The sequence below is a fragment of the Diplotaxodon limnothrissa genome, linkage group LG4, assembly GCF_057381915.1.
Source record: "Diplotaxodon limnothrissa isolate DT_005_m linkage group LG4, D_limnothrissa_male_GT1.1, whole genome shotgun sequence".
Taxonomy (NCBI): domain Eukaryota; kingdom Metazoa; phylum Chordata; class Actinopteri; order Cichliformes; family Cichlidae; genus Diplotaxodon; species Diplotaxodon limnothrissa.
In genome coordinates this window covers 22,464,691-22,484,733 of record NC_140599.1, presented here as the reverse complement: position 1 = coordinate 22,484,733, position 20,043 = coordinate 22,464,691, and the positions used below count along the sequence as shown (strand labels likewise).

The window sequence follows — 20,043 nt, the reverse complement described above, 5'->3', positions numbered from 1 at the left end:
TGAAGCAGATGGGCTACAGCAACAGAAGGCCAAAATGAGAGCCACACTAACAGCTACAACAACTTTTTCAAGAATATTATTTTATGACAGACTTGAGCACGAATGATGAATATGAATCGGAAACAACAATGAACAACAATGTGAAACTGCTCATGAATCATTTAATCTATGAGTGAAAGTAGTTTTCTTTAATCTCCTCCTCCTTTAGTTTGCCTCTCCTCTTTATAAGCTCCAGCTCTCTTCTCCTACTCACATCTCTAAACAGTAAAGATCATTTACACCTCACACTGACAACATGCTGTGGACCTTCTGCACTCTCATCACTGCTCTAACATGTAAGATCTTCTTATTCCATTTTTTAGTCCATATTTAGAGCTAAACTTTAAACTTCTATTTTTTCTGTGTTTCCTGGCAGATGTTGATGCAGTGATTGTGTTGACCCAAACACCTGCTGTCCACACAGTTTCTCCAGGTCAAGAAGTTGTTCTCAACTGTAACATAGAGAGATATGATGGGAATTCTGTTAGATGGTATAAACATGTTCCTGGAACGGTTCCTCAGTATGTTCTAAGATTTTATCATTCTAGCAGCTCACCCAGCTTTGGAACAGGATTCTCCTCAGACAGATTCAACTCTAAGTCCTCATCAAACATTGATTACCAGTTCATTATCAAGCGAGCAGAGACAGGAGACTCTGCAGTGTATTACTGTCAGACATGGGATGACTCTGCCAGTGCAGCTGTACCACAGTGATTTAGACAGTGACAAAAACCTCCTCATTAGTACTTCTGCTTTTTTAGAAACTTTCACATGCAAAAAAAAAAAAGACCCATAAAAGAAACCCTGTAATGTGCTATTAAACACTAAATCCTCCATTTTTAAATCCTTTTTAATCTTCATTATTAAAGGCATAAAGAGGAAAGCACTGAAATATGTACATCTCATTTACTCACATCAGCCCGAACAGATCACATAAACCAAACTATCCAACATATAGTATTATATGTTGCTGCAAGCTATTCTTAATAACAGAAATTTTATAGACACTACTCACAGGTCTAACTGTCCAACAGCAGTTTAACTTATCATTTAAAAAAAAGTGTAGTTAACATGCAGTTTAAAAAATATATATAAAGCTATACTGAAGCTAGTTTAGAGCTTCTACACCATCTTCATTTACATTTAGTTTTGATTATTCAGAAACATATTTTTAAGGCAGAAGGAAAATATAGAAGTGTGAGGATAAGGACACTAGTGATAAATGTTTGATTCTTTTACAACCATTTTTAAGAACACGGTGTGATTTATTGTAGCTATTGTATTATTATGGTATATATTTTTCTATCATTTGTAAAAATGATGACGATCAAACTGACTGACATAATACTCATGGGAAGGAAATATACAGTATTTACTCAGTGTCTTTTCTGCACACTGCAATTCTGTCAAGAATACTTGAATGTGTTTTAAGTATTTTACTATTGGGTGGCTGTAGCTCAGGTGGCAGAGCAGGTCAGCCACTAATCAGATGGTTGGTGGTTTGATCCCAGGCTGCCTCCTGGCTGCATGCCAAATATCCTTGGGCAAGATACTAACCCCATGTTTGCCTACTGGTGGTGGTCAGAGGGCCCGGTGGCGCCAGTGTCCGCCTCTGTCAGTGCGTCCCAGGGCAGCTGTGGCTACAATGTAGCTTGCTATCGCCAGTGTGTGAATGACTGAATGTAGTGTGAAGCGTTTTGGGGTCCTTAGGGACTAGAAAAGCGCTATACAAATGCAGGCCATTTACTTGTTTAAATGATTAGCACTAGTGCTCATAAACCACAACGTAATGATCTGTGAATGTGCTTGAAAGCGATTGTTTACAGTACACAGCAGTTATGTTAAAAATATGCTTCTCTGTTATCCGAAATAGAAATTACAAAAACTAAAAGTTTTTTTATTTGCAAAAACTAACAGATCGAAAAAATACATTCCCCAAACAAACAAAACAAACTTTGTTATTGATGACTGATGAATAAAAATAACAAAAAAGAATGCAGTACAGTAGAATTGTATTGCATGGGATCATTTTACAAATAAACTAATGCCAACAAATAACTAAAGCACAATAAACAAACATTGAGCTTATTTGAAATTCATCCATCCATCCATCCATTTGCTTCCGCTTATCCTTTTCAGGGTCGCGGGGGGCGCTGGAGCCTATCCCAGCTGTCATAGGGCGAGAGGCGGGGGTACACCCTGCACAGCATCAGGAAAAAGGAGCACGAGAAGCTTGAGAAATACCAAAGGCTCAGAGAAGAGCTCGAGAAGATGTGGAGGGTTAAGGTAACAGTGGTCCCAGTGGTAATTGGAACACTCGGTTTGGTGACTCCCAAGCTAGGTGAGCGGCTCCAGCAGATCCCAGGAACAACATCAGAGATCTCTGTCCAGAAGAGCGCAGCCCTAAGAACATAAATAAACATAAATCAGAATAAATTTGATAGTATTGACATTATATAAATTAGAGATGGACCGATCCGATATTACGTATCGGTATCGGTCCGATACTGACCTAAATTACTGGATCGGATATCGGAGAAAAATAAAAAATGTAATCCGATCCATTAAATATCACGAAATCACCTCGCAAAACTTGCAACATGCCGTAACTCACCTCAGAACGTTAGCACGTCGGAGCAGTATGCATCACGTGATAGAGCGGCTGTGGCATGCGGGACCTGTCGGTGGTCTGGATAGCATTTGGAGCTTCGCTAGCAACCTGGCATTTCATCTCCGACAAAGTTATCCCCGAGAGAAGTAAAGCAAGTGTGTAAGTCCATCTCTGAATGTTTGTAAAGCATTCCTGCGTTAAGCTTAATAAGCGACTGCCTCTTCTTGCTAACAAATGCACAAAAAAACCCCAAAAAGAAATCTTTCTACCTTCTGCAAAGTTCATCGCCCCAGAAAGACAAGTCAAAACAAGTAAAAAAAAAAAAAAAATGTAACAGCCTCCCGATTATGACCAATATATCATTTACGTCACTGATACATCCGTAACTGAAATTAACTCAGAACAATTTGTTTATTTTTTTAAATGGTCATTCAGAATCAGAAGATTATTTACGGTGATGTTTTTGGTGGGAGTGAAACAACAATCTACTGATAAAACCAATAAAAATAAGATATGATAATAAGAAATAACCACTGTTGGAAGCCTTATTTACTCTTATCGCCTTAATCATGTGCAGTAATTAAAGTTGAAATGAGAAACTTTGCATTTGAAAGATGCTCTTCTACTGGGCACTCAAAATGCTTTCTTACAACAAGCATCATTCATCCACACCTTCATACATAATGTGCGCACATTTTAAATATAAATTAATATTACTGTAGCAGTATTTTTTTTTTTTAAAAAAGATAAAATGGCCACATTTAAGAAGGCAGGACCTGCAGTTATTGTCCTTTTCCAGACATTTATCTGGCACTTACTTTGGGGTTTTCTGCAGCTCGTCCTCGGGGCCCTCCAGACACAGAGACAGCAGGTCGTAACCCAGGATCTTCTGGGCTATGGTGAACATTTCTTTAATGTTGGGGTATTTCAAAAGTCCTCTGCCCATGCCCACAAACTGGCTGCCCTGACTGGGGAAGAGGAGCACGGAGCAGCCGCTGCTTTTGGGTCTCCGCTGAGGCGCCGCTGCTGGCTCGCTGTTCGGGGGAAAAGCGGGGGCTTCAGCCGGAGGAGGGTAATCTCCAGCCGTGGAACCGGGCTTGTTGGTGGACAGGGTCCTGCTCAGAGAGACCAGCGACCTGACCTTCCCTCTGGAAGATGCCGCCATCCTGACTGCCACTGATGCCAACATGAGCTGTTCCTCATCCAACGACGTGTCTGCAGATGAAATAAGACGCACAGCCCGCCCGGACAAACTGTAATCACCAAAAGAGTCAACTTTGCTTGAACTCAATTCTGATATCTGCTCGGCATGACACCTCACAGGGAGACAAAAACAACCGCCAGAGGAGAAAAGAACAAAATCTTCAGCGAAGGAAGATGATATCTCCAATAAAACTATTTTTGAAGCCATTATGGGACTTGACAAAAAATTTGAAGCACAACTGGAGGATATCAAGGAACAAAACAGACAAAGTGCAGCTATGGTTGCCAGCTTGGCTAAGGCTGTAGAGTTTAACGCTGCAGAGATAGCTGATTGCAAACTGAAAGTTGTTAAACTGGCAAATGCGAATGAACTGCTGCTTAAAGAAAACGAAGACTTGAAAAGAAGAGTGAGAGAACAAGAGCGCTACCGAATGAGGTGGTGCCTAAAACTGAAAGGGGTGAAGGAAGACAAAGACGAAAACATTAGAGTGAAGGTTTTGCAAACGCTTCAGAAGATTGCCCCTGACTTGAACTTAGAAGAGGCTGTTGATATTGTCCACCGCTTAGGGAAACAAGTTGATGGCAGAAACAGAAACATCATTATTCTATTCACACAGAGGCGAATTAAAGAAGAATTGTGGAGGCGCACCAAAGATTCTTCAACCTGCAAGCAAGAAGGCATCAGCTTCGCAGAGATGTTGCTGCAGGAGGACATACAAGATCGACAGCGCCTATGGCCTCTGGTGGAGGAAGAAAGACGTGCAAAACTACAAATATCTGTAGTTTCCACTCCGTATATTTTCAAAACAAACTCGTTACTTTGGGTTTAACGCATTTGGGGGAAGTTAATATTTCACGTCACTGCAGGCCTTCAAACAATGAGATTTGAGCCTAAACAGTGAAAGGCAGTCGCGTTTTAATCAGTAGAGGATGTCGCATAAAAAGAGATGAAAGAACAAACCATGTACTGTAGTGTTGATTTATTTATTTTTAGCACAACACCAGAACAACCCCACGTGCCCATAATTTGCGGTACTTCAGAAAAAAAGGAGTGAACATAAAAGGGAGTAAAATGTTGTGTCAGGTAATTTCAAATGCAGCATTTCTATCACCTCAACAAACACTAACTGTGTTACAGTGTGTTGCTATCTAAAGCTCTACTTGCTGTATTTCACAGGAAGAGAAAGAATGAGAGCTAACTTCACTCAGAGATATAGAAAGAAAGAGAAAGAAACCAGGCTGTATTTAAAGGTAAGGACTGCTTAGTGATATTTGATAAAATGTAGTTGTATTTTCACAGGGACATAAAGTGCTTGTCTTACTCCCTTCTTCTAGCTCGAAATTACTTGCCAAGTGGTAAGGACCGTTCATGGTCACACGGTGAGAACATTGGTGTTGACTATGAAGAGATAGGGTCAGACAGGGGAGGGGCCAGTCAGATTTATCAACTCAACCTCCTTAAAGCATGGAGAGAGGCTGAAACCAATCTCTGGTGAGCCCGGTTAAGGAAAGAGATGAGTTGGTGCCTGAGATGCCAAATTCCAACATCCTCATTCCCGCCATTGAGATAACACTCTCACACAGGCCCAGAGAGCAGATGTTGCTGCATTGCAGATGTGTTATACCCCCTGCCCAGCCGAATGACTCTCAAAACGAAAATTTTGCAGAAAATCAATGTGATCGCTTGAATCACTGGAATTATCATCTCGATATCTCTTGTCCTTCTTTCATTTCAGACGTCTTGAAAACAAGTTTTAACAAAGTCCTGGAGAAGTGCCCAATGCTGGAGGACCTCCTGCTTTACCCCTGGCTCAGATAAACTCCTCTCTGACACAAACACACACGCATACTGAATTCACATCTTGCCATACAAATGTGATACAGTAACCAACGAAAATTGGGAGATTCAAAAATTTCCTCACAGTAATGTTTGCATCAGTCTATCAGACGAATCCCCTCCAAGTCCAATATTTACATCAGTTACAGTGATAATGCTTGGTGTCTACTTTCAGCCACCGCAGTAGAATGCCAGGAATGAATCTCATTGAAATTGTAGTTGCATTTGCTATTTCATTTAATTGTCATGGATGATACACAGATAACCCAACAGCAAACAGAGGAAAACAATGGGCTTAAATACACAGAGGGATAAATGAGGGAATAAGACACAGGATGAGAGCACAGCTGCGAGAAATCACAAACAACAAGACCATGGGGAAGGAAAACTGAAAACACTAACATAGTCTAAGGAGCTTAGAAAGAAAACGTCTGGACTTCTTTAAGTTGCTTGAAGACGTTCAAGCAAAGTTTAAGTTCTTTTCATCCGAGAAGGTGAAACATCTTCAAGCAACTTCAAGTCCAGACGCTTTCTTTCCAAACTCCTTAGACTACGATGACCTAGATGACTGAGAACCTTCACAGACATGAAAACACTAACACAGCACACATGACTATCAAAGTAAAACAGCAAACAAGAGACTTTTACAAAGACACAGAGTTGACACAGAGACATGACTGACTGGGGAGAAATTGGGGAACATGGAAACAAGAGTGACTAGACATGACACGTGGGACACAGGGGCAAGGCAAAGTAACAGAAACCTAAAGCCTAAGAATATAACACAAGAAGAAAACAATAAAGAGAACCAAAAACATACATAAGAATAATCAATGAATATAAATGAACAAACACAAAACACTGGGTCACAGACTCACTACCATGACAGTTAAATGTACATAATAAATACTTTAAATCAGATGACAATGTAGCTGACACTGTGTTTATTATAATGTGTGTGGTCAACCACAAATCTTCATACTGTCATCCATAGATGAGGTCTTTATACAAATGATGAAAGATAATGAAAGAAACTGTTTAATTGATATGAAATGATTGAATTATAAGAAATATTATGGCTTTGTCTGCCAGTGTTTTTCTGTAAACTACTTTGAACTACTGGCAGTCAGTGAAGTCACTGAAAGGCAAGATTCTATGTTGTGTTGCCATAGTTTCCAGAGTTTACTTATAAAGCTCACTTACAGAATTCAGTTAGAAAAGTCAAGCATTTGAAGGGTGCACATTTGAAGGAATATTAACTCAATCTTAGCTCATTACGGTTTACATTTTCGATTTTAAAGGGTCTCCGAAATTACAATGAAAAAGGAAACAAGAAAAATTGCCACTCCAGCCGATAAGAAAGATTCGGGAGATCAAGGTAAGTAAAATAATAAAATCAAATCCTGGTAAAATCCAAATCCTAGAAATGTTGACACTGTGTGAATCATTTTTGGAGCAATTGAATCATATGTTTAATTGAAAATAGCTTTAATACAAGATGTCTAATCAAAGAAAGGTTACCGGTCTTTTGGTAAAATAATGTAATAAGTTTATTCTTGGACTCAACAGTAAAAACAGACCAACAAGTGCCATCAAGATCTAAGACTTAGTAAACCTAGTATCAACTCGCACTGATCAGTTTTTTTTTTCATCCCAAGATTAAACTTGTGATCATTTAAGCAAAAGCAATTTCAAATTCTTTGCCATCAAACTGCTTCCAGTCTTGATGTCGGGGACTCTTTTTCACCACTGTGTTGTTGTCGTTTATAGATCGTAAGAGCAGGACTGCTAAAAGAAAGGCCAGTCCTGAAAAGAAGACCCCAATGAAAAGGAGGAGGGTCGCTGAACAGGCTGGTCCTTCCACCAGCTCAGATGTGGTCAAAGGAGTGAAGCGCAAGGTTGTGCAAGATGAAGAGGACACAACAAAGAGAGCAAAGAGGGCTAAACTTCTTGACCATATGAGCGGTGACAAGGAGCAAGCATCCTCCTCGTTGGACTCTGGTAAAGGTAGGCTAATTAGTTGAATAAGGGGGTAGATTAAGTGTGGTTGCTAGGTTTAAGATATTGGTGTTTAGTGTTTGTGTCTATCATCCAGTGAGCTGATGTGCTTTTGGTGTTTTCCACATCTCCAGACTTGAACAACAAACAGGTGTGCGCAAAAAATGGCAAAAGAAAGGCCACGGGAGACGACATAGAGTCACCCAAGAAAAAAAAAAGGAATGTGGACCAGGACAAAAAATCAGTGGCAGACCAAAAACGTAAGTAGCAAGCAGCTTGGGTTTTATATTCAGGGGAAGGGCAAAAGGAACATTTAGGCTACAGAGGAGAGTAATTTGTGTCACAGCTGTAATAAAACAAGATTTGCTGTTTTGTCTGTTCAGGTGAATTCCAAGCCAGATATGTGGAGGAGCACCAGCTCGGAGAAGGAGGCTGCGGAGCAGTGTTTTCTGGCTACCGGATAGAAGATCGTTTTCCAGTAAGTGTTCAGATGATGGTAGTAAGACAGGCAGTAACGCAGATAATGGATAATATCGTAAACTGAGACGTCTGCTGTATTTCCACCTTTCATTATGTCATACTGAGGAAATGCTCACCAATGCTCTGTGTCTTCTAGGTTGCCATCAAACACATTCCCAAAAATAAAGTCTACTGCAAAGTGGCGGTAAGCGTCCAACACTTGAATTAGTTTTACATTACTGGATTGAATGCGGCGTTCCTCATCATCCACTTTGTTGTAATATTTCAGGATGAAAGCGGGAAGATGCTCTCGGTGGAAGTGGCCATTATGGTTAAACTTGCAGGTGAAGCAGAAGGGTCAGTGGGAATATCAGCACCTGTGTCCTTGCTGGAGTGGTTCGACCTTGGCAAAGAGCTGATCCTGGTGCTGGAGAGACCTGTCCCCGCTGTGGACCTGCAAAAATACAAAGCAGAATATGGAAGAACTTTACCAGAGGACAAGGCCAAGGTAGGTTGACTGGGAGAGCCTTAGACTGTACAGCATTCAATCAAGGCAGAAAAGCATTAACTCATTATTGTGTTTTTCATCTTTTCCAGGTCATTCTGAAGCAACTAGTTGATGCTGTAAAGGAACTTGAGGATAAACACATCTTTCATCGGGACATCAAGGGAGAAAACATTCTGATTGAGACCGGCTCCGATGTGCCTCGAGTTCGCATCATTGACTTTGGACTGAGCTGCTTTGTTAAACAGCGATCTCTGTATCGCGTCTTCTATGGTAACATATTCTGCTCCTGCTTTTCACAGATGTAGCAATTTGTGTCTTTTGTTTTAGAAGAAATTGTAATTGTGTCTGTTTGTTAGGCACTCCTCTTCACACCCCTCCCGAGTGGTACAGGAGGAGCTGCTACAGGTGTGGACCCACCACGGTGTGGCAAATGGGAGTGGTGTTGTATGAAGCGCTTCATGCACGGCACTTTAGTACCGAGAGGTTCCTCGCAAAGAAACTGAGCATCAAAAAGCGTCTGTCCACAGGTAAGAAAACTTCACACTTCCAGATTCACTGATGTCTTGGATCACTAGAACTATCATCTTCATCTTTTTGATCTTTTCTTTCTTTCAAGAATGCCAGAATTTCTTGGAGGCATGTTTAACTATAGCCCCGGAGAAGCGCCCAACACTGGAGGAGCTCCAGCTTCACCCCTGGCTAAGATAACACACACAAACACACAATTCACACCTTATCATATAAGTGTGATACATTGTGGTAACCTCCTTTCTTTTTTCTGTTGGACAGGAATGGGTCAATCTTAAAAAATAAATAAATAAAAAATTAGCTTTTTCGGACTTCCTGTAACCCCCCCAGCCATCCCAGGAAAGGGGATCTCTCTTTGAATGGGCTTTCCCGAGGTTTCTTCCCATCGATCTGGCCCCCTGGGGAGTTTTTCCTCGTCTTCATAGAGAGCTTGGGCTGGGTCAGGAGCTCCATCAAAACTGTCTTTATTTGATGACATTAAAGTCATCAAATAAAGATGTGTTTTACTTAAAGTAAAATTGGATCAAAATAAAACTTGTTTAATTCATCTTTGCTGAGGATTCTCCTTCATTACTATTTTGTTTTGTTTTGTTTTTTTTTTACCCATGGTGCATTTTGACAAATAAGAAAACTGAATCAGGTTAAAGTGTGCACAAAGACAGTCACACTGCAAATGATCTGAAGACTTGCATCTGTTGCTCTAACCCCCAACTAGTTTAGACAGATTTCCAGGTTCTACCAGAGGTTTTTTCCTTCAAGAAGGGAGTTTTTCCTTCCCACTGTTGCTGAGTGTTTGCTCATAGTGGGTTGTAAAAGCATAAAAGTTAATAAGAGGCATTCATAGCAGAGTTATCACAGAGGGAACTATATAGCTTAAATGTACAATTTCTACAGGACGAATTATAACTTCATTATGTATAAAAGCTTCTGTGGATAATTACTCCTATTTGTAACTTTACACAAGAGAAAGTTTGGTGTCACACTATTTATAACAGGTTGGGTTTTGTCCTCTGAGTTGAGCCTTTGGTTGCAGTTTATTGAAGAATTTCCTCTAAAGTAGCTGTTGATAAAGATTTAAAGTCCTGTTTATATACAGAAATATGCTTTAGTTCATGTTTTTTACATGTCTGCCTCAGTGGATCAGTAGAAGATCTGGCACAGGAAACTAGATGATGAAAAAAGGGTACGAATACACATATATATCTATATCTATATAGATACAGATATATAAACACACACACACACAGGTTGCAACGTAGTATTTTCATTTTTTCTTAGCATTTCTTTAACGCCTTGGTGCAAAACAATACCTGCATCTGTGTGTTGGAAAAAAGAACTACAAATTTGGAAAGGAATTTATTCATGTTCTTACTCATAGATGGAGTACATGGTTTAAAAAACACTGAGGAAACAGATATGAGGCGGCTGTATTAACATAAAAACATTAATACAGTTAAAAATGAATAAAAAGTTGCACGCTTAAACTTATTTCTCTACAGTTTGTACAATTAATCCATGTAACAATAGGTTCTCTCTTAATATAGTAGTTATTAAAAGATCTTTACATAAAAATACATTTTTAAGTACTCTCCAGTGGAAGTCTGTTGTGGCTTATGTTTCTAAATGACACAACCATAAAGCAGCCCACAGAATATACAAATATGTCTTTGATAAGTGAATGTTGGCTCCCACAATGGCCTGTTAAGTTATTGCAAAAATAATTTACTGCATAATATGTCAGATTAGAACATGTTATAAGCACAAAACTGAAGGGGAAACAATAAAAACAAAAATGAAAAAACAAATACTAAATTAAGTTAAAGGATATTTCTTACTATACTATATAATTGTATAATGTTGCGTTTGATTGCAAAAGAAAACCCACCAAGAAAAAAAGAAAGAAAGAAAAAGAGAGAATAGTTTAATATATTCAAAACACATTCTTTTCTTTTATTTAAGCTGTAGCGAGATTCAGATGGACAAAAGAGAAAGAAAATTATTACAGATTTGTTTTATTAATCATGAATAAACTTTATTATACACAACTCTAAATTTCAGTTGGTCTTAGTCAGATGTGTTTTTAATTAAATCCTGCAACACTGTGCTCGCTGCCATCACTTTATATCTTAGTGTGCAATTCAAATATATACTTATTACAATATTTTTCCCCCTTAACTCTCAACTCGCGTTTTTAAAATGTCTGTGATCATATTTGTCCGTTGACTTCTGTCTGGGCCTCGAACGATTCATCAGACAGGTTGGCAGCCTCCAACTGATGCTCCAGACTTTCATCATCGCCTCTATTCTGATCAACTCTTATCTTAAACTTAGTGATGAACTCATTACTGGCCAGCGCGTCCTCCTTTTTAGGGCATGTGGGCTTTGATAACAGCCGGCTTTCCAGTCGCTCTGCAAAGAAAATTCACAAAACATTTCTTATTTGGTAAGCTTGTTAACAAATTTTAGTTCAGTTTTGCTGAAAGTTATAGCATGCATCAAGTAAGAAGCAATTGGTTTTTAAAAAGCATATACATTCCCCAAAACATTTTTATTATGTGCATTTTGGAGAATAAAAGATTGTACACAATTTCCCTTTTTAAAGTAAAAAGATTATTAAGTCTAATTCTTACTTATTCAGTAGATTAAAGTATTGAAACATCATTATTCATAAAATATGCACATTACAAAATTAAAGTTATTCAAAAACTACTCAAGTACTTACTCCAATACTCACATTATTCAAGTAAATTTAATTTTTGCCAATGTAATGTCACATAAAATCTTAATCTGAATAAGGGATTTGAACCCCACTGTCACGGCCAGGGGATCAGCAGGCCGCTGACTAGTAGTGTTCTCTCTCTCTCTCTCGCCAGGGCGGAACTCATGGTGGGTTCACGCCCTCGGCCCACGCCCCTCTGAGGAGGAAACACCTGGGCCTCATCAGTGCAGCCAGCATTTAAGCCAGGGAGTGGCTTCTACTCATCACTGGATCGTTGTGTGTGACTCGCGTCAGTGCAGCCCGGCTCTGAGCAAGTTCTCTTTTGCTTCCCTGTGCAAAACCTCTAACGTGTGTTTCCTTCTGTACATAGATCCCCTGGACCCGACTCTGCATCCCCCGAGCGGTGTTTGGAGAGAGAGTCAGAAGAGGAGCAAGTGTCTTTTCCCTACCTGGATTTCCCCAGAGCCTTTTCCCTGTCACCGCTTTGTATATAGCACTATCCCCTGCACTGTTTGTATATACACCTGGTGGAACTGTAATAAATACAGACTGTGCCTCTGAGTCCTGCGTGTGAGTCCTCAAGCGAACCGTGACACCCACACAGATGAGAGCTTAGCAGTGAAGCTCTCTCTTAAAATTTGAGTTATAAAGTCAGAAGTTATCACTGACAGAGATCCATGTTCTTTTAACATAAGAAAGAATATTTGCTGAAATTGACATTAATCCAAGCCCTTAAAACGCCATTTTGGATTAAGCATTTCCTTTTAGAAAAGTCTTCAATGAGCAGGAAGCTCCAGTACTGAAAAAAGAAGCCAACATCAACTGCTAAACGTGCTAAAAGTAAGTAAGTCCCCGTAGACTCCTATGATCAAAACACATACAGTATAAAAGTTATAGGTTACAGATCTGAAAAGTAAAACAAATGTCAAAGTGCAAAAAGACTTATGGTCCCATAGAAGTCTATTCCATTTGCCTGGAATTAGGTGAACACCTTTGTGACAAATTTAATGGCTCAGTCATTTGTTTCATGTCATATTTAATAAAAGACTGACATGGTGGCATGTGGAATTGTCCATTTTGCACATATTTGGTCATTCTAAGCGTCAGAAGGGGAAAGATCATTCTGGGAATGCCTACTGGCGAAGGATGTGTGACTGACAAGTCCAGTGTGTGAAGTTTAACTACAGTCTAAGGAGCTTGGAAAGAAAAGCATCTGGACTTCTTTAAGTTTCTTGAAGATGTTTCACTTCTCATCTGAGAAGCTTCTTCAGTTCAGAATTTCTTCAGAGAACTGAAGAAGCTTCTTGAATGAGAGGTGAAATGCTCTTCAAGAAACTTAAAGAAGTCCAGATGCTTTTCTTTCCAAGCTCCTTAGACTACGATGACCTGAACGACTGAGAACCTTAACAGACAGTTCTTCCCTTCATTCATCATGCCTGATTTCAAAACACCAAGATGGCAGTCGTGAAAACACTCATCTTGAGTCTTCATGGGACTATGGTGAGATCAGTTATGCCTCTTATGATGCTGTCCCAGACTTCAAAGCAGTATAAAACATGTTTGCAGCCTGTAACAACTGTGCATGCGGTTATTTTTCGTTTTAAGATTTCCGTGTTTAAATCATAATAAGATTTATTTTTAATTTTAATTAACTTGAGGTGAGTCAGATTCTTTCATTCAAGTCACTGAATGAATCTCTTGACATGTTTGGGGGTAGGTGCCTTTTGTAGCATTTTAATGCAATTATCTGACAGATTATATGGTCTACACCATAGGTGTCAAACTCTGGCCAAATTTGGCCCGCAACCTAATTACATTTGGCCCGCGAAGCCATACCAAATTACTATTAGAGCTGGCCTACTGGTATTATACAGCTAATATATATATTGTTTAGTATTAAGCTTTGCTTGTTCCATATTCAGTTTTTCAGCAAAATGTGTTTGAGTCCATAAGAAAAGATTCATTCTTATATCTGGAGGAATAAATATATTTCAATAAATATTAAAGTTAGCCCGCGACTTTGATCCAGTTTTGAATTTTGGCCCACTGTGTATTTGAGTTTGACACCCCTGGTCTACACTGTTATTAACTATACTAACACTCTGTTCCAGAAGTCTGTGCTGCAAAGAGGCAAAGTGAATACCGCACCTGCAGGAGTAATGGGGGTCATCAGTCGGTTCAGCTGGATGTTCCAGTGCCGTACCTGTTGACTGGCATTCCTCAGCCTCTCCTGAACCTCCTGGAAACAAAAATCATGCAGGCATCTTCATCAGTGTTGTTTTAGAAGAGCACTAAATAAGATGCTGCTCACAAAGCCAGTCAAAACAAACTTGTTCACCTCCAGACGCTGGTGACTTCTTTGGCGAGATGCCTGCAGATCCTGGAGCTCCTGAGAGGCAGAGTTGAGGGCTGAGGGGGTGTCCTCATCGGGACTGCCATCTGACAGCTCCTGTATGGGGCTGAGGTTTTGCATTGTACGTTGCTGCTCCTGGAGGAGCTGGAAATGTTTCCTCTTTTCATCTTCAGCCTGCAGCAACCTGAAGGAGGGGGAAAAGGGAAGAAGCAACTGAAAATGTTAATACTTCTCATGGATATCTCAGATCTCCATCACAAATAAAATAATAAAGGGCCATAATAAGAGTTAGAAATCCATTGTTACCGCTCAAGCTCCAGTCTGGCCCTCTCCTCCTCCAGCCGAGCCTGGATCTCCATATTAAGGGCAACTTCCAGCTGCTGCTGTGTCAGCTCCAGCTCCCTGATCCTCTTCTTCTGTTGTTCAGCCTCCTTTTCCTTCACCTGCATCTCAGCCTGCATGCTGTCTTTTATCTATGCACACACACACACACAGCTACATAAACAGATGCACCAACAGAGCGGTATAAACTGACCTATTCCTGAATTACCTTTTCCTGGACTGTCATAACCATTTTTCCAAATCATTAAAGACTAGGTGTGAATTTTATAATGACAGTCAACATTTTGCTGGAGTTCTCAAAGATCAAAGTCAAGGAGAAAAGACTCTGTACATAATTGGTGTCAAGTGGAAAACTTTTTTTTTTACCATCACAGCCTCTTTCAGCTGTCTTTCCAGTTCCAGCTGCACCTCCCTCTGCTTCCTCCGCTCTCTCTCCTCTGCCTCCCTTCGGCGAGTTCCCAGTTCCCGTGCATGCTGTGAAACAGATGAAAGAGACATTGTTTGCTTTGTGTTTTCACCTCTATCCAGCAGGTGACACTAGGCCATCAGCTTCGAGGTTCAACGTATTGTGCTTTCAGCGGTGCTCTTCTTGATAACTTGGTTGAAGTAAGTGGGTATTTGAGTTCATGTTGCTTTCCTTACAGCTGTAAGTAATCTGCTCATTCCGCTTTTGATCTTTGGCACCAACAAGTGATTTTTTCCCAGAGAAGTGCTGCTCACAGGAGATTTCCTCCATTTCAGACCATTTTCTATAAACCGGTTAGATGGTTGTACAGTTTCTGAAATACTCAGACAAGCCTGTCCGACACAAACAACAATGCATGTTCAAAGTCATTTAAATCCCCTTTGACCTTCAGCAGGTCATCTTATTAATGTATACATGCCTAAATGCACTGAGCTGCTGCTATGTGATAGGCTGATTAGGTATTTGACCTAATGAGCAGCTCAACAGGTGTATCTAACAAAAATTTGGCCAGTGAGTGTACAGTGGGGCAAAAAAGTATTTAGTTAGCCACCGATTGTGCAAGTTCCCCCACTTAACATAAGAGTTATGAGTTATAAGATGCAGGTCGATGTGTAAAAATAACTCAGTTGTTTGGTGGTGGCTATGGCAGGGCTTCCACAGAGGCCAGCAGGTGGATGAGGGAAGGGGAAGCAGGAGGAGAGCCCCGAGGCGGCCACCAGTCCGAGTGTCAGGTGAACTGAACTTCAGGTAAGAAGTTATGACCTGCAGTCTATCTGGGTCAGATATAAACCAAGTTTAGGTGGAGTTTATTTTCGTTGTGCTGACTTTTTACAGTCAGTTACAATACCTCATACTGTGTGAGCTAGCATGACAAGTTTATACAGATGTTCGGTTGCTATGATGTTACTGATAGTGAACTTTATTTTATTCATAAGGTTAGTTAGTAGAGTTGCCAACAGCTCCTTAAAAAATGGAATGGTCCCTCATTCATAGAAAATATTACGCGTTTGGTATTGAGCTGAGAAGAGACGCAGTTTGTCCCGGACTTCAGCTAGGATGGAAAAAGACACAAAACTGGAGTTATTCTGTCTTTACGCTGCACAGCTGCCTCTTCTCCTCTCATTATCTCTCCTCTCTCTCCTGTTGCTACTTCAATCATGAAACTGATCAATGATCAGCTGATCGTCTCTCTTGTTTGTTTATCACCCACTTTGAGCCAGAAAGAGGAAACCAGCAGATGTCGCGCTAAACAGCAGCAGCACGTTTAAGCTTGATCAGCTGTTGTTAGAATTTATTTAGTTAGAATGTTTGCTGGAGCCACAGCTGTAAAGCTGTAAAGCTGCTGGTCATGATGTCGGTTTGGATATGTGGTGAGAGGGAAACATGAAGATGAAACCAGGAGATGTCCTTACTGAATCATCAGAGCTGAACAGGTGATGGAGAAACAGGTTTACCTTTTAGGTGACATGAATGAGTTGAAGTTATGAACTGTTTCTGAGAGATAAATAACACCAGGATCCTTTTTTTATGTAGCTGACAGCTGGTAACTGTGCAGGGGCGGGTCTAGCAAAGTGTTGCCAGGGGGCCAGGTAGGGCATTAACAGGGAAAGGTGGGCACAAAGAAATACTTTTCTTTTTTATTCTCATTTAAAATATCTAGCTTTTATTAAATAATTATCTGAATCTTGCGAAGAAAGTTTTTATCTGACGTAAAATGTATGGAAATCATACATATACCAAAAAGACTGTACATCACTGTCACAACAGCATTTGTTTTCATTCAAAGGCTTTATGGCTTTAATACCTGGTGGGCCAATCTGTAGTGAAAATGCCCAATTTTTTGTCCCAGTCCAGCCCTGCAGGTTAATACTGGCAGTGTCACCATGCCAGCTGACTGCATTTCATCATCAGCCAGTGTTGTTCTCAATATTACCAAAGTAAGGCAGCATATAAAGTATTTACTTGCTTTCAGGTTTTATTCAAATGTTAGTCTTTTCAGTTGTTTCTCCACTTTTTTCCTGTTTCAAAATCAAACACCAGTTTGTGAGAAGATTATCTTCTTTTTTTTTTTTTTAACAGGCATTGGTTTTGCATTGGAATTGGCTAATTTGCCAATTGTATGTTAAAAATGTTCGTATTTTAATATTCAAAAATGTTTTTGCCCAAAACACATGTGCACTACATGTCAGTAAAAATACTATGCAAATATTGATGTCCTTGAATGCTGAATAAACACTGACTGATTGTATCTCTTGTACTTAATCAACACAGTATCTAAACACTTTGCACCGTAGTGGTTAAAATCTCATTCTAATAAGGTTACGGTTATTAGGTTTACAGGGTTATTGAATTATGGTGAACGGTTGGTAGAATTGTTTTTAACATTATCTGCCAATTACATCTGCCACCCTTCTCCAAATCTGTGCCCCTACCTGGCCCCCCCAACAAAAATTTTCTAGACACGCCACTGGCTGCCAGTGCAGTTCATTTTGTCCATTTAAAAAGTACCATGTACAGTGGGGCAAAAAAGTATTTAGTCAGCCACCGATTGTGCAAGTTCCCCCACTTAAAATGATGACAGAGGTCAGTAATTTGCACCAGAGGTACACTTCAACTGTGAGAGACAGAATGTGAAAAAAAAACATGAATTCACATGGTAGGATTTGTAAAGAATTTATTCGTAAATTAGGGTGGAAAATAAGTATTTGGTCACCTCAAACATGGAAAATCTCTGGCTCTCACAGACCTGTAATGTCTTCTGTAAGACGCTTTTCTGTCCCCCACTCGTTACCTGTATGAATGGCACCTGTTTGAACTCATCATCTGTATAAAAGACACCTGTCCACAGCCTCAAACAGTCAGACTCCGAAATCCGCCATGGCCAAGACCAAAGAGCTTTCGAAGGACACTGATAGGTTTGTAGCTTGAACCTATTCGCTGGAACGTTAAGGACAATCTGCTACGCAGCAAAATACAAGACACAAGGCACCAAAGTTCTTTCTGTTACTCATGCATGAGGGAGATCCGGCTAGAGCCAAGTGTCGTCCCACCACTTGACCTCCATCAGACTCTCAGCCAGGTTCCCCACAGCACTCCTTTTATTGTGGTTACATGAATATGCATAGGGTCATTAACATATAGCCTCTTACATTAGTATACATGTGAACAAAGAATACTGTGTGTGTGTGTGGGGGGGTCAGAGTGTGACTGACCCCATAAACGACTTCCCTTAACCTGCTGGTCTGGAAAATCCAACAGTTCATCTAAACAAAAGGCACTTAGACTAGAACAGACGTAGCTACGTTAATCCTACCATAAAACAATAAGACAAGGTACGACCTCTTCCCATGCTCCCAGGATGTAGGTGTGGAATACACACCAAGCCTTTGCAGCCTGTTAAAGATCACACAACCTATCACTAAACAATTGATTATACACCTCTAAGAATATATGCTTAAATGTTTCCTAATACAAATGACAATAATAAAATCTAAACCCATCAGACACCAGGACAAGTATTGTAGACCTGCACCAGACTGGGAAGAGTGAATCTACAATAGGCAAGCAGCTTGGTGTGAAAAAATCAACTGTGGGAGCAATCATCAGAAAATGGAAGACATACAAGACCACTGATAATCTCCCACGATCTGGGGCTCCACGCAAGATCTCATACCGTGGGGTCAAAATGATCATGAGAACGATGAACAAAGATCCCAGAACCACACGGGGGGACCTGGTGAATGACCTGCAGAGAGCTGGGACCAAAGTAACAAAGGTCACCATCAGTAACACACTACAACGGCAGGGAATCAAATCCCGCAGTGCCAGACGTGTTCCGCTGCTGAAGCCAGTGCACGTCCAGGCCCGTCTGAAGTTTGCCAGAGAGCACATGGATGATACAGCAGAGGATTGGGAGAATGTCATGTGGTCAGATGAAACCAAAGTAGAACTTTTTGGTATAAACTCAACTCGTCGTGTTTGGAGGACGAAGAATACTGAGTTGCATCCCAAGAACACCATACCTACTGTGAAGCATGGGGGTGGAAACATCATGCTATGGGGCTGTTTTTCTGCCAAGGGGACAGGACGACTGATCTGTGTTAAGGACAGAATGAATGGGGCCATGTATCGTGAGATTTTGAGCCAAAACCTCCTTCCATCAGTGAGAACTTTGAAGATGAAACGAGGCTGGGTCTTCCAACATGACAATGATCCAAAACACACCGCCCGGGCAACAGAGGAGCGGCTCCGTAAGAAGCATTTGAAAGTCCTGGAGTGGCCTAGCCAGTCTCCAGACCTCAACCCCATAGAAAATCTGTGGCGGGAGTTGAAAGTCCGTGTTGCTCGGCGACAGCCCCAAAACATCACTGCTCTCGAGAAGATCTGCATGGAGGAATGGGCCAAAATACCAGCTACTGTGTGTGCAAACCTGGTAAAGACCTATATTAAACGTTTGACCTCTGTTATTGCCAACAAAGGTTATGTTACAAAGTATTGAGTTGTATTTTTGTTATTGACCAAATACTTATTTTCCACCCTGATTTACGAATAAATTCTTTACAAATCCTACCATGTGAATTCATGGATTTTTTTTTCACATTCTGTCTCTCACAGTTGAAGTGTACCTCTGGTGCAAATTACTGACCTCTGTCATCATTTTAGGTGGGGGAACTTGCACAATCGGTGGCTGACTAAATACTTTTTTGCCCCACTGTACACTCACTGGCCAAATTTTTGTTAGATACACCTGTTGAGCTGCTCATTAGGTCAAATACCTAATCAGCCTATCACATAGCAGCAGCTCAGTGCATTTAGGCATGTATACATTAATAAGATGACCTGCTGAAGGTCAAAGGGGATTTAAATGACTTTGAACATGCATTGTTGTTTGTGTCGGACAGGCTTGTCTGAGTATTTCAGAAACTGTACAACCATCTAACCGGTTTATAGAAAATGGTCTGAAATGGAGGAAATCTCCTG

At 40.5% G+C, this 20,043-nt stretch overlaps 3 protein-coding genes across 7 annotated transcripts in view; 2 read left to right on the top strand and 1 right to left on the bottom strand.

The window, feature by feature from the left end:
• Positions 1 to 20,043, top strand: part of LOC146633799 (immunoglobulin lambda-1 light chain-like) — a 38,010-nt gene that overhangs the window by 5,345 nt on the left and 12,622 nt on the right. The gene's annotated exons all lie outside the window — the stretch shown is intronic.
• On the top strand, positions 7,008 to 9,390 carry LOC146633802 (serine/threonine-protein kinase pim-1-like). Its single transcript, XM_085351655.1, has 9 exons — positions 7,008 to 7,068; positions 7,461 to 7,697; positions 7,823 to 7,948; positions 8,072 to 8,166; positions 8,305 to 8,352; positions 8,437 to 8,655; positions 8,745 to 8,925; positions 9,012 to 9,182; positions 9,272 to 9,390. The coding sequence occupies exons 1-9, from the start codon at positions 7,008 to 7,010 to the stop codon at positions 9,361 to 9,363; spliced, it is 1,230 nt and encodes a 409-aa protein (XP_085207781.1). The 3' UTR covers positions 9,364 to 9,390.
• On the bottom strand, positions 11,297 to 15,095 carry LOC146633801 (uncharacterized). The gene is made up of 5 exons (XM_085352878.1): positions 14,964 to 15,095; positions 14,562 to 14,728; positions 14,241 to 14,439; positions 14,051 to 14,141; positions 11,297 to 11,592 (listed from the first exon to the last, which is right to left on the bottom strand). Exons 1-5 carry the CDS (start codon positions 15,093 to 15,095, stop codon positions 11,390 to 11,392), a joined length of 792 nt encoding a protein of 263 aa, XP_085209004.1. The 3' UTR covers positions 11,297 to 11,389.

Excerpts from the sequence above, each read along its gene's own strand:
- LOC146633801 (XM_085352878.1), bottom strand. The coding sequence starts at position 15,095 with ATGTCTCTTTCATCTGTTTCACAGCATGCACGGGAACTGGGAACTCGC. Across the intron at positions 14,440-14,561 it reads GCCAGACTGGAGCTTGAGCG|GTTGCTGCAGGCTGAAGATG; the intron begins GTAACAATGGAT and ends CCCCTCCTTCAG. Across the intron at positions 11,593-14,050 it reads GACCCCCATTACTCCTGCAG|AGCGACTGGAAAGCCGGCTG; the intron begins GTGCGGTATTCA and ends TTTTCTTTGCAG.
- LOC146633802 (XM_085351655.1), top strand. The coding sequence starts at position 7,008 with ATGAAAAAGGAAACAAGAAAAATTGCCACTCCAGCCGATAAGAAAGAT. Across the intron at positions 7,069-7,460 it reads GAAAGATTCGGGAGATCAAG|ATCGTAAGAGCAGGACTGCT; the intron begins GTAAGTAAAATA and ends TGTCGTTTATAG. Across the intron at positions 7,949-8,071 it reads ATCAGTGGCAGACCAAAAAC|GTGAATTCCAAGCCAGATAT; the intron begins GTAAGTAGCAAG and ends TTGTCTGTTCAG.